The sequence below is a fragment of the Oreochromis aureus genome, linkage group 1, assembly GCF_013358895.1.
Source record: "Oreochromis aureus strain Israel breed Guangdong linkage group 1, ZZ_aureus, whole genome shotgun sequence".
NCBI classification, from domain to species: Eukaryota; Metazoa; Chordata; class Actinopteri; order Cichliformes; family Cichlidae; genus Oreochromis; species Oreochromis aureus.
In genome coordinates this window covers 35581660-35595834 of record NC_052942.1, presented here as the reverse complement: position 1 = coordinate 35595834, position 14175 = coordinate 35581660, and the positions used below count along the sequence as shown (strand labels likewise).

At 41.1% G+C, this 14175-nt stretch overlaps 1 protein-coding gene across 1 annotated transcript; it reads right to left on the bottom strand.

The window, feature by feature from the left end:
* Positions 1-5694: 5694 nt before the first annotated feature.
* glo1 (glyoxalase 1) lies at positions 5695-13696 on the bottom strand. The gene is made up of 6 exons (XM_031746516.2): positions 13430-13696; positions 9656-9738; positions 9347-9487; positions 6651-6718; positions 6450-6539; positions 5695-6132 (listed from the first exon to the last, which is right to left on the bottom strand). The coding sequence occupies exons 1-6, from the start codon at positions 13496-13498 to the stop codon at positions 6041-6043; spliced, it is 543 nt and encodes a 180-aa protein (XP_031602376.1). The 5' UTR covers positions 13499-13696; the 3' UTR covers positions 5695-6040.
* Between the last annotated feature and the right edge of the window lie 479 nt (positions 13697-14175).

The following is a 14175-nucleotide window of genomic DNA, read 5'->3' as shown; positions in this document are numbered from 1 at the left end:
ACACTCAGAGGCCTGGAAAGAGGAGAAACAGTATATGCATTTCTATGTATAGAATACATGGATGTACAAATCCAAAGGCCATGTTAAAATAATGGTAAAACTACAACAGAAAGACTGAGTATAACTAAAATTGTGGATGTTCTCACAAAAAATAAATAAATATAAGATATAGTGCCAAATTCACACAAGAAGCAAAAAAATGTTTATTACTGTTATGTTTACATTTATTTATTTACTGTGAAATCGGGTACATTTTGTGGGCAAAACATGTCAGAAAATGTACTCCACATTTCCAGTTCTCATCTGATGGAATAGGTAGCGAGTGGTAAAGGCTTCTAAATTTAAAACGACCTTTTAAAAATATTTTTAGTCTCACTTTCACCAGAGAGCCAAAGCTTGTTCGCTGCTGTCCTTCCTCTGTGGAATCATGAAGTGATAACTCAAACTGAGCAGGTCATCTCAGGTTCAGAGGGACAACACAGAAATAGCTGAGCTGGATGTTTCACGTGTTGAGCTGAGTCACAGGGTTTGGTGCACTGACTCACTTCGTCATCAAGTTGTTTGGTCATAAAACGCACAAGAAGTTCAAGTCAACTTTGATATGACACAGGGATGTTCTAGGTTCAGTCAAGAGAGCAGAGGAGAGTAAAAAAAACTGTGGTGCAACATATAATGTTTGTTGTCAGTTACGCTTGGCTAGAATTGTTTTCATTAATATTTTTATATTAATGAAAATTAATTATCATTAATTATTTTTTAAACCATAAAAATATCCCATAGCAAGAAAAGAAGCAAGTTAATAAAATGTTACCTTCTCTTATCAGAAAATCTCGATTTTTAAAAAATTCCTTTTATATTTCAGTTTTACGTTTAATTTCACTCTTCAGTTAAAGTCCACGAAGACCTGTTCAATCAGCTTTGCTTATTCTACCTTTTGCCACACCCTTTAAAAAAATCCTGAAAATGCCTCTGGCTAATGTATCTAGCAGGTTCTCTAATCTTTGCTGAGTGCTTTGTAAGTTGCTTCAGAACTGAGTCACTGTTTTTTTGCTCTACCCAACTTCCTCAACCAAGGTTATTTTTGTCTGGCTGCTCAGTTTAGACTTTAGAGAGACAGCCAGCTCTCAGAAGAGAACAATCTTTGCTTCCTACTCCCCAGATTTGGACTCTCCACCTTATTAACTCTTCAATTAAAGTTTTCTCTGCTGTATTTGTAGCTTGCTCTTGAATCTCTCACTCTGAGCGTTCCCAGGAGCACAACAGCCTCAGATGGCAAAGTAGCTGCTAGGAAGGACAGCACTGGAGGATGTACTGTGTGTGGAGCGAGGGATCGGCACAGCACAGTGAGGTTGTTTGGGCATTGTTAACAAACAGCCATGAAACTGAGCAGAGAGAAAGCAAATTGGTGATGAAATTAAAGGAAGATAACAATGGAAAACATTAAAAGCTAAATTACTAGGAGAAAAAAAAGTTTGTTAGTCTAGCAAACAACAATCTACCACAGAACAGTCGAGGAGCAGAAGTACATGCACTGCATAGCGATGAGCTGAGAGGCAGGTGAGCAGGATGAGGAGATAATGAGCTAACTGCAAGCAACTGTGCAGGATGAGTGGAGCCGAGAGCCAGAATAACAGAGACCCACACATATCACTGCACAAATGCATAAACACAAACAGGTGGGTACTGAAAAAGCAGGGAAACAACATGGAGGTCTTCTTGTGGTTAAAAATCTTCTCTAAAGCCTTGAAACAAAGCTTTAGAGGTGATTTTTTTTTTTTAACTTATGTTTGATCAGTGTCTTACTGCATTATTACTACTGGGGGCTTCCGAGACCACCTTCAATTTTACGGCTTGGTTTTTATCCTGACATGCAGTTAGGAAATTTTAGCACCTTTACATCTGCATTCTAATGTGAGTCAGTCTCTGGTTAAGATGGTTCCTATAATGCAATATTAATTTCAGAATAAGAACAAAATTGCTTTGAATTAGTTTTTGTCGAAGTTCTGAAATTATACAACTTCAGCAGAAAGTTGATTTATATAAATGCAATAAAGAAAGATGGACCACTTGTGGCTTTCAACCAACCCCTTAGTTTCAGGCTTAGAGCATTCTGCTGGGTAACCACAACACTGTGCAGAGGATGTGAGATGTTGTCCATTATGGAGAATTTTTTTTTTTTTTTGACATCTTCATTGACTCTATAGACTGGAGGGGAGTCATACAAATTTAAAACTGTCATTCTTACTGTGGCACAAGGAGTGTTGATAGCCCATAACGTTGCATGGGTGATAGTCACAAGCATCACAAGAGTTAAGGTGCAAATGAGTAAAATTCACTTGGGAGGGATTGTCTGGACAAGCAGCTGGTTATTCATGGCTGTCAGAGGAGATGATTCGTTGAGTTGAAGATGTACTGTAATGTAAACAGTGTTGTCCTTTTAACTGCCATTTTTAAAAACATTCTAAATGTTTTTATGCTTACAAGCACAGTGTAAATTCTGATCATTTTCAATAACAAATCCTTCATATAATCTTAAAAATACAAAAAGGAGATGTGCAGAGGAAGCTCCGAGGTTCTGACTCTTGAAGAATGCAGCTATTCACTGTAATGTGACTGAAATTAAACTGACAAAAAAGTCTAGTTTTGCATATTTAAGCAAACCAGGGAGGCACATTTATGTAAATGAAGATCTTAGAATTATATGTAAAAATTAGGATATATTCAAGAGTATTTGATGTCTCTAAGGCACAGTGGTTGAATGTCCAATTAATTTAGTACTAGAACACCCTCTAGTGGCACACAAGCTCAAACAGGGCCTTCCTTTAACCTAAAGCACACCTACAGTATACATGTAAATGGCTAGTCTTGACTCCCCCTACTGATGGATTCCAAATTCCACAGTATGAAAGTCAAGAAGGAAAATAAGACTTTAGAAAAGAAAAAGTGCGTAGACAGATTAGGATAGGTAGGATCCAAATTTTCCTTCTCCACAGCTTTTCCCCACTTTGTTGGGAAAAGCAATTTACAAAAAACATTTACTTCAATAGTTTGCAACAAAACCTTTTTCTTACTCTTCATGTTCTTGTTGGTCCCTTTATATCATAGCAAATCATCACCTTCCATCTCAACATCAAGTTTTAGGACATACTCACCTTAGTTCACATACATGTGATTTAAGGGTAAATAATGAAGAAACCCAGAAACCATACAACAACAAAAAAATAATCTTTTTCTCTTGATAGTCACTTTTTACGAGATAAATCTTAGAGTCTGGTATTGATTGGAAAAATTTCACGGAGGTTCATGGAGTTTTCAAATAAGTAAAGGAGGCCATATTCAAAGAAATAATGAAAGGTTCATTTTGTGTCTTATCTATAAGCCCTCACTTTTAGGATAACACTGCCTTTTCCCAAGAAAAACTCCAAAGCGGGAAAAAGTTGTTTGTAGCTGATGCTCTCCAGATTATCACTTCCTCCGGCTCTCTTTCAACTGGTTAAATAAAAGAAAGAAAATATGGGTGTCCCAAAGTGTCACAGGAGGAATCTAACCCATCATAGATTCAACAGCCGTGGATATCTGACAAATTGTGAAGAATACAATCTAATGAAATCATCTGGTTAAAAAAATAACAAATAAAAACAGAAAATAAAAAAATATGGCTGGACAACAGAGGATGCAAGAGGCCCACCATCCCTCAACCACACTACAGCATTAATAATAGTAATATAAATTAAAAACAAAATGACAAAAAATGCATCCTCCAAAATTGTGATTTTGTTGCCCCCAATAAAGCAAAGACAGGTCACCACAACACTCACATGACATTTGAGAGCAGTTTAGTAGACAAACTCAGAAATTCTGAAAATTGCATTAAAATAGTGTTGAAAGCCTTAAACAACATTTTATATTGATTCACTTTCTGCATTAATAAAACTGAACAAAAAAAATCTCCCCTTAGTGAGGATACTTTATAGCATCTTACAATTTCTTGTCATAGTACAAACAGAAATGGAACAGTGGAGGGCTGCAGAAATAAACACTCACTATAGTAATAGTTTTTCTGGTGTCTATTAAAGCAAATATTCAGTAGATGTGCATGTCCAAAGATCCGAAAGATTACACACTATATCTAACAGATCGTTACCAACAAAACAAAATTTCTATTCACATATTTAAAACTTTATAACTGAGTTTTCGTGTACACACAGCAACAGAGCTCAGATCCAGTGATTGGCCCTGTCAGGCTGTCCGCACTCTGATCCCCGTGTGGGGGCAAAGGGGGGGAATCGTATTGCCACTCTTCTGGACCGGTCCCTGGGTTTTCTGACAGTTCAAACAGGCCAAGTTCGACCAGCTTATCACAGAGCCATTTGTGTAGCTGTAAAGTTATCTTGTTTTCTTGTTTTGCCTGTAATGTCAGGCTGCAGACCCTGTAGGCTAAATGAATTCACACTGCTGGAAAGCAGAGATAACAATACATCTGGGTCTGAAGCTGATAGATTGCATGGACAAAACACACAGCCTATGAGCGTTATAAAATACTGTCAAATTGATCCTGTGTGGGTCTGAACCGCAAACTTATGACGAGCAAATGTGCCAAACAGATTTTTCTGTCATTGTTCAACTAGGCAATTAAGATGAAGCCTAACTGGCCCAATATGCAGGAGACCCTTTATATGTCACACCACTCCAATGCAGTAATGAGTACAGGTGCAGTAGTACAGAATTTGCATTGCAATTCTTTGACCACATAGTTTTGAAATTGTGATGATAGTTTGTGGATGCGAAACAGTCCCTTAATAGATGTCCCAAATTAATCCATAAGTTTGGTCACATCAACATAAGCGCTTAGTTCAGTTGCTTTGGACCTTTTTAGTTATGAATGTCATAATGCTTGTATATTAATTATATGTACAAAGAGCAGTCGTGATGTGCATGTTTTTATGCCAACAGACTGAGTGTAGACAAAGATGTTATACAGGCGTTATGCTGCAAAGCAAGGGAAAAAAAAGTAATGGGAAAAAGATAGTCGACTTAAAAAATGTAAGTCCTGAAGAAATTTCACGGCAGGAATGAATCAAAGAGAAAATGTGCAGACGCCTTTAATTTAATGCACGTTTCCAAAAGTTGCAAAAATATAACTGAAGTGAACTTATTAGTTTCTCTTTTTTTGCCTAAATTACTGTTAGCAAATCAAAACCAAATTACTTCACTTATGAAATATCACATTCTTATTTCAGCAAAAATACAGACGCACAGATTTTATTTGGAATTATTTGGTGCAAAATGCATCCAAATTGTTCAAAGTAATACTAAATAAGATAATTTTAGGAAACATTTTCAAAATCTGAGCTCACATATAACAGCCTCAGTTAAGTCATTACTGCCTAATTTTGAACTGACTTAGTGTAAATTACAGAAAATCTCTCAAACCATCACAAATGTTTCCACCAATCATTATTTAGTAAAAGCAGCCTTAGTCACCTTAAGACCTCATTTTAATTTTCTCAAGAAAACAACTAATTCCTACATTAAAAAACATCCATTTTCAACTTTGATAAGTATGGATAAAATTCCCAGATTATCTTGTTGTTCCTTGGTGAAATTGTGATTGTGACTGACTTAAATGTAAGTTGGTTATGAAAAATTACCCACTGCTTCACCTTTAGAAAGAAAAATAATCAGAAATCTGTATCAACTGTGACTTTCATGTTTATTGCAAAGTAATACCGTTTTTCTGTCACATCACTTTTTGAAAACATAGAACATGATGATGACTGACAAAGTCAGGAAAATAGTCACTGGAGTAACAAAGGTAACCAAAACGCTGATCAACTGTGTGAGAACAGTCCATCCTGTGCTTGGACACACTGATTGCCATTGTGCAAGTAATCCCACTCTGTATGCTCTCAGCTCTCCAGCAGGTGTTAATGTTAAATTCTTTATGCCCCCCCTCCCGAATCTTATCTTCTCCCACTGAAACCCTGAGCCCACAGCAAGCCTGAGCTTCCACACTGAAGAAGGTCGCATAGGTTCATTTTTAGGAGGTGATGGGCACCATATTGTTGGGACTTAGGATCTCAATCCAATAACCATCAGGGTCCTGAATGAAGGCCAAGCCTTTCATTTTACCTGCAGGGGGAATAAAAAATATAACAGAGAGGAGGGTGGGAAACAAACTGTAAGTACTGACTGGAGAAAAGCACTAAACATGTGCAACAAAGACAGGCTGAATACAAGATAATTAAATTTCATATTAGTACAAATATTAAATATTAGCTATTAAAGGTTTACAGAAACCTGCTATCAACATGTCATTAAATTAAAAGTAACCCCGTGCAGAAGATGTAGCTACTTTAGGAATTATTATGTGGAAAAAAATATTGATTTACTACATAATTAACTATGATTAAAGAATCATAACCCTGAACAAATATGTCACATCTTACCATCATCGGGCTTTTTAACAAACGTGACTCCTTGCTCCTCAAACAATTTGCAGGCTGCATAGACATCAGGAACTGCAATTCCGATGTGTCCTGTGAAGTGTAAAAGAGACTGCTCAGACAGACACGCAAGTATCCGCAAAAAGCAGCAGACACAACACAAACATACATTATCAACTCAACACAACAAGAAAGCAGGCTTACCAAAGCCACGTGGATCCGAGTTTCCATTGTGATAAGGCTGACTGTCATCGGATTCAGAACCCCAGTTACTGGAAGAACAGATTCAAATAAATATTCCAATTTGAGCTTTGCTTGCTTTTTGATTGCTTACAACACTAACTTTAGGTTTGTGACTACATTTTAACAACCGAGGATCATTTTCACTGGATGAAGGAGATAACAGTTGAAGAAGATGCACAGAACAGTTGAAGATGCACACAATGCAATAAAGTGAATTTGTTCCTGGTAGTGCTTCTGTGCAAATCACAGTTTGGCCATAACGAACACCTTGTTCAAACATAAGAGTGTCCATAAGTGCACGTGGCACCAGGATGCTCTAGGCCGCAGGTCGATGATCGATTTTTTGTAATCGTATCACCAGACCTGCGACCATATGTTCTGGACACTGGGTAAAGAGAGGGCTGAGCTGTCAACTGATCACCACCTGGTGGTGAGTTGGATCAGGTGGCGGGGAGGGGAGCTGGACAGACCCGGTGCACCTAAACGCGTAGTGAGGGTGTGCTGGGAACGTCTAGCAGAGGCCCCAGTCCGCGAGATCTTCAACGCACACCTCCGGCAGAGCTTCAACAACATTCCGAGGGAGACTGGGGACATTGAGTCCGAATGGACCATGTTCAGCATCTCCATTGCCGAAGCTGCTGCATTGAGCTGCGGCCGCAAGGTGGTTGGTGCCTGCCGTGGTGGTAATCCCGAACCAAATGGTGGACACCAGAGGTGAAGGGAGCCACCAGGCTGAAGAAGGAGTCCTATCGGGCTTGGTTAGCCTGTGGGACTCAGAGGCAGCTGACAGGTATCGACAGGCCAAGCGGAATGCGGCTCAGGCAGTGGCTGAAGCAAAAACTCGGGTGTGGGAGGAGTTCGGAGAGGCCATGGAAAAAGACTTTCGGACTGCCTCGAAGAGATTCTGGCAAACCGTCAGGCGTCTCAGGAGGGGAAAGCGGTGCTCTACCTGCACTGTGTATAGTGCTGGCGGTGCGCTGCTGACGCCGACTGAGAAAATTGTCAGGCGGTGGAAGGAATACTGAGGACCTCCTTAATCCCACTGACACGTCTTCCGAGGAGGAAGCAGAGTCTGGGGATGAGGGAATGACCCGCCAATTTCTGGGGTCGAGGTCACTGAGGCAGTTAAACAACTCCTCGGTGGCAGAGCCCTGGTGTTGATGAGGTCCGCCCGAGTTCCTGAAGGCTCTGGACGTTGTAGGGCTGTCCTGGTTGACACGCCTCTACAATGTTGCGTGGAGATCAGGGGCAGTACCCTGGACTGGCAGACCGGGTGGTGGTCCCCATCTTTAAGAAGGGAGACCGGAGGGTGTGTTCCAACTATAGGGGATCACACTCCTCAGCCTCCCTGGGAAAGTCTATGCCAGGGTGCTGGAAAGGAGAGTTCGTCCGTTAGTCGAACCTCGGATACAGGAGGAACAATGCGGTTTTCGCCCTGGTCGCGAACACTGGACCAGCTCTTTATCCTCTCGAGGATACTTGAGGGTGCATGGGAGTTTGCCCAACCAGTCTACATGTGTTTTGTGGACTTGGAGAAGGCATTCGACCGTGTCCCTCGGGTGTCCTGTGGGAGGTGTTGCGGGAGTATGGGGTGTCTGGCCCACTGTTACGGGCCATTCGATCCCTATACAACCGTTGCAAGAGTTTGGTTCGCATTGCCGGCAATAAGTCGGACTTGTTTCCGGTGGGTGATGGGCTCCGCCAGGGCTGCCCTTTGTCACCGATTCTGTTCATAATTTTTATGGACAGGATTTCTAAGCGCAGCCAAGTGGCGGAGGGCTTTCACTTGGTGGCCTCAGAATCTCATCTCTGCTTTTTATGGATGATGTGGTTCTGATGGCTTCATCGGTGGGGGCCTCCAGCTCGCACTGGAACGGTTCGCAGCCGAGTGTGAAGCAGCGGGAATGAGGATCAGCACCTCCAAATCTGAGGCCATGGTTCTCAGCCGAAAAGGGTGGAGTGCCCACTCCGGGTCGGGGATGAGTTCCTGCCCCAAGTGGAGGAGTTCAAGTATCTCGGGGTCTTGTTCGCGAGTGATGGGAGAAGGGAGCCGGAGATCGACAGACGGATTGGTGCTGCGGCTGCAGTGATGCGGACGCTGCACCGGTCCGTCGTGGTGAAGAGGGAGCTGAGTGTAAAAGCGAAGCTCTCAATTTACCGGTCGATCTCGTCCCGACCCTCACCTATGGCCACGAGCTGTGGGTAGTGACCGAAAGAACGAGATCGCGGGTACAAGCGGCAGAAATGAGCTTCCTCCGAAGGGTGGCTGGCCTCTCCCTTAGAGATAGGGTGAGAAGTTCGGCCATCCGGGAGGGGCTCAGAGTAGAGCCGCTGCTCCTCCACATCGAAAGGAGCCAGTTGAGGTGGTTCGGGCATCTGACAAGGATGCCCCTGGGCGCCTCCTGGGTGAGGTGTTCGGGCATGTCCCACCGGGAGGAGGCCCCGGGCAGACCCAGGACGCTGGAGAGATTATATCTCTCGGCTGGCCTGGGAACGCCTTGGTGTTCCCCCGGATGAGCTGGAGGAGGTGGCTGGGGAGAGGGAGGTCTGGGCTTCTCTGCTTAGGCTGCTGCCCCCGCGACCCGACTTCGGATAAAGCGGATGAGGATGGATGGATGGATGGATGGTTCCTGGTAGTATCTAATATCCACACTTACTGTGTCAGCTCGAGGGTGGCTCTTCTTGAGAAGGTCCAGGCCGTTTTTTCCTTCACATCTGCAGGGATCTCCTTTTTGTCCTCATAGCCCAAGAAGAAGAGAGAGAAACGCATCGAGGGAAAGTCAAACTTTTGCAGGAGCCTGCAAGATATCACACATTGGAGAGAAAACAGTTTACAAACGTCCACACAAATTTTGAAAACACATTTAACGATTTTATGTCTTTCTTTGGAGTGACGAATAAAAAGATTTAAACAAATTCAACTCAGTTCAAGAGCTGAGTAAACCGAAGCCTGCACAGATACTCACGTCATTCCAAGGATTCTGGTGTAGAAATCTAAGGATTTATTCGGATCTTTAACCCTCAGCATCGTCTGCTGCATCATGAAATCCTAACACATAAACACAATAATAGATTAGGGACAACTCTTCAAGGTAAGTAACAGTATCAATTAATGACAAATATGACAGGACTGAAAATTACTGTTTCTTTAAACTGCAGAGGAATTCAGATTCATTCAACAAAAAGCAAACTCAGATTGTCACGTTACATTTAGTTCCTCAAATGTACGAGTGAGACCAAACAGCAAGCAGAGTACAAGACAATCATTTTATATTTCTTTATGATGTTAAGCACTGTACATTTCATTCTTGTGTGAGACAGCCATCCTCATCTCTGGCTCCGTTTAGAGAAAAATTTGTATCCTGGCACTCAGCAGCGTGTGTAACCTCTGTGTTACCAAGCGCACAAACACACGCGGTCAGCATCATAGGGCTGAACTTGTCAAATTTGACTATGTTCAGTTAGATTTACTTCCTTATTTTCAATTCAAAACCTGTTTACAGCTTAAATGCTGAGGACTGACGATGACCCATGTTTTTACTAGAATGTGGTCCGGTCCGCATTACTAAACTGTTGCACCATCACTGTGAAAACACTTAAGTCATTGCAAGAGAATGCCTGAAACACAAAGAATGAGAAACTGGAAAACGCCAACTGTGAATTTTTGGGCCTGACGTAACAGTTTGATTGCTAACAGATATTTGTTTGCTTGTTTGTATTTATTTTGTTGTACTTTTTTTCAATTTCAGTTCAAATTAGATTTTAAAGTCTTATAAAAACAGTACTGACATGTCACCATGGACTTCTGTCTGTTCAAAAACAAACTTCTCTCTTCCACACAGTGTGTCAGATTGTGTTAGACTGCTGTGTTTTTGTTTTTCTGCGTACGAGAGAAATTAGGGTTTTTTTCTTTTTAAACGACAGCATTCAGTCACAGCATGAAGTAAACTGAATCTTTACTCAGTGCTTGGGGTCAATCTGATTGTGAGCTCTTTGATTAATTGAATTATTTTTGTTGTAAGTCATACAAGCCGTACTGGTGGACAAACTGACACTATTTGTTACACATTTTCAGTTTCAAATGGGACACCAGGCTGCAGGTGTTTAACATATGGATATGCAGTGGTTCAAACAATCTTGTGTCACCTGATTAGTGAAATTATCAGAGTTAATATAAGAAAATGTTGTAAATGTGGTAAAGTGGGCGTCTGGTCTTTATGCTGAATATTTCTGTGTTTGACGTGTATGACAACCAAACTTCTGCTCTTTGACTGCATTTCACAGTTAAGTCCTATCTCTGTGTGTTGTCCTTCCTGTGCCCTTCCTCCTTCTGTGTTAAGGTTTCATATCTATAGAAACTCTACAAACACCCCAGCTGCAATATATTTCCCCAGATAGCATCACAGCAGCATTCATATTTCCAGCTACATTCAGTACTAGTAGTTCATCATTCATACAGCACACATTAAACCAACAAAGCAAAAGTGGAAAGCCCCTGAAAAAGAAAGTGCCTTTTATTTCTCAGGTCAAACCTCACATTTTACACGTGGGGGCAAACCCTAAACTTCAATTTCAAAGCATGTGAGTGCCAGCCAGAGCAAAAAGTCAGAAACAGCTAAAGAAAAATAGAGGGAACCGCTTAGTTCCGCTACACAGTTAGGTTTGTTTCTGTTCATATGTGTATTTACTGTCACTTGAAGCCATACAGACAGGAAGGTAAGAGGGCTGCTGCACGTTACCGTAGTGACTTCAAAAACAGACTGAGTGGAGGGAACAGCATCTATCCAGTGAATAACATGAACGGTAAGTTACTAAGATCTCAATAAATGAAATGCATTGCTACTGCTGAAAGGCACAAGCATCTTAAAGAATAAACATATGAATGATGACCCTTACAAAGGTCTGGCAATGAAACCTGTGAAGGACGAATAAGCTTTGTTCAATTGAATGCATGTTTTCCAACTTCTTATACGCATAGATTCAACATAAAGCTCATTTTACAGCCTTTGGACTCAATCAAGACTATTGTCATTATGCAAGCACAACAAATTATACAAAATTATATAGTTATACTCACTTACATGGTGCACAAAATTTAAATAGAACATAAATATATTTGAAGAAGTGTATATATAAGTCTTGATGCATTCTCAATCATCCAGGAAAGTAAATCTCCAAAAGTTGATTCTGTTCATCTGGACGTAGCGTTTTGTGGGAGAAACGTTTCGTCACTCATCCAAGTGACTTTTTCAGTCTCAGCTGACTGCAGGTTTCCCAAAATCTTATAAACAGTACATTTGCATAATGACTGAAACCAGCCCACTGAAGGAGCAATGGGCTGTGAGGTCAGTTCCTTAATCATAATTATGCAAATTACCATGACCATTGATCAACAATCACTGATCAAAATATATATATATGTAAGTATTCTTAACTATTAAGGGCTTATTATTAACTATTATATTACTTCATGTGCTGTTGTTCTGTTTGTCAAACATCTTTGGGCTTCTCTAAGGAGGAATCCACAGATGAACAGAAGTGTTTTTTGTGCCCAAAACACACCGAACGGCAGGACAAAACATCAAGACTAAAACACACACACACACATAAAGCCTGGTTATGATTCTGGAATATTGTCAGTTCTTCAGATTGTGCTGCCAGAGGATGATAGAGTTGAGCAATAAGATGAGGAGGCAAACAGCCTTTTGAAGTGCCTAACTTTTCTCTGGTTTCCAGGTGCTGATTAAACTTGCCTGGCATCATGCTGGCATTATTTCACTCTTGCCAACCAAAGATGCACTGCGGCTGAAGGCTGCTGAAATCCCTAGCCTGGCTGAAACCTTAATACAGGTAATTTAGTTTGCAGTTTCTCCTAGCAAGTTTTCTTTAAGTGGTTTTCTCTTCACGAGAAAGAGAAAACTCACTACAAATCAGAGCCTTTTACGTGTACTTATATTGTAAACTTCATTCACTGCTTTTTGTACAGCTATAGTAATAATATGTGGTTGACATAAAACCCCAAGCCACACCTCAAACCACTCCTCAATTCCACCTCACACCTACTCCTTATAAATGCACACCGTTTGGGAACCACAGGCTCAACAGTAGAGCTCTTTTTAAGGTTTCTTATGAGACTCAAATGTGTGTCATTTCTGTGATTTACAACCAAAATCAAAACGTGGAACTACGAAACATGAGCGGGACGCCTGGTGAGCCTACTTGTTGGACAGTTTCCAAAGCTTGCGACACAAGCTGACCACATTAGCTATTCCCATTCCTGCCAACTTTTCGCAACAGGATGCGGAGTATATTCTGGTTTCACCGCACCTAAATGGCAGCTTTTCTAAAAAGTACAGGCGGCTCTTCCATTACGCACAGACTTGTTTTACGCACGCCTTGGATGACGAGTTTTATCTTCATTACGACAGCAGCCACTGGAAGGTTCACCTAGAAAGGTTAACTCACATCCGCCTGTCATGAAACCACATGGCGTTTTGGTTTCTTTTTTTCTTTTTCTTTTTTAGGTACATCATAAACTAAAGCACCTTAAACTGTGTCGAAGAGAAACGAATCGCCCCTAAACGAGAGCAAAACCGCGAATTTTGTGGAGGAATGTGTCCGATATTGGACGTAGCATTAAAAGCGGGTTAACCTGTTTGGGAGCTGCTAACCTGTTGCGTTTGAATTATTGTCAATATGTAAATTTAGATCACCTCCATGAGGGGCTACAGTGGTCTTACCTTAGTGATCGGGTCTCCATCTTTACACACTGCTGCCACAGCCTCGTCTGACAAACCTTTATCGCTCATTTTTGCTACAAGAAGCTGGAGTGCAGTTCGGCAGAGACTGACTGAGAGGGAAAGGGACTAAGTAGAGGGAGTTCCAGGAAAATAGACTTCCGCCACAAGATTTCAACATAAAAGGCACAGTAACCAAGATGAAAATGCAGAGGACCGCTCGTTTCCTGCTCCACAGTCTTCCTCTTAAAGCTTTGCAGGATTCACAGCTCAAAATAAACTTTACTCATCTTTAACTGGGACTCGGTGCTTCTTGGTGGTTCTTCCGACTGGCTTCCACTGACAAAAAGATGATGCGAATAGAAAGTGGGTTGGACCAGAAGTGTGTTTCTAAGATGGCCATATTAAAGATCTTTATAGATATTTGACTGACTCGCTGAAACCCAGCACCAGGAGTGCTTCCAGGAATTTTTAAATGTGGTCCCGATGAAAAACAGAATATTTACCCAAATCATACCTAAAACCGTGAGTGGGATTTTCAAGCTGGTGTTTTTGTTCATAAAGTTGTTTTTATGATTTTAAACTTCAGAGACATTTCACATCATCATCCACCACTTTAATGATGCTAGAAACTAAGGAAAAGCCAAGTAATTTCTGCCAAAATTACACAAAGAGAAGAGTGTCAACCATTTTCCCTTTTGCTTTGCTTCAGTGATTTATTCTCTATCTGCTTTTTTGCAGGAAAAATA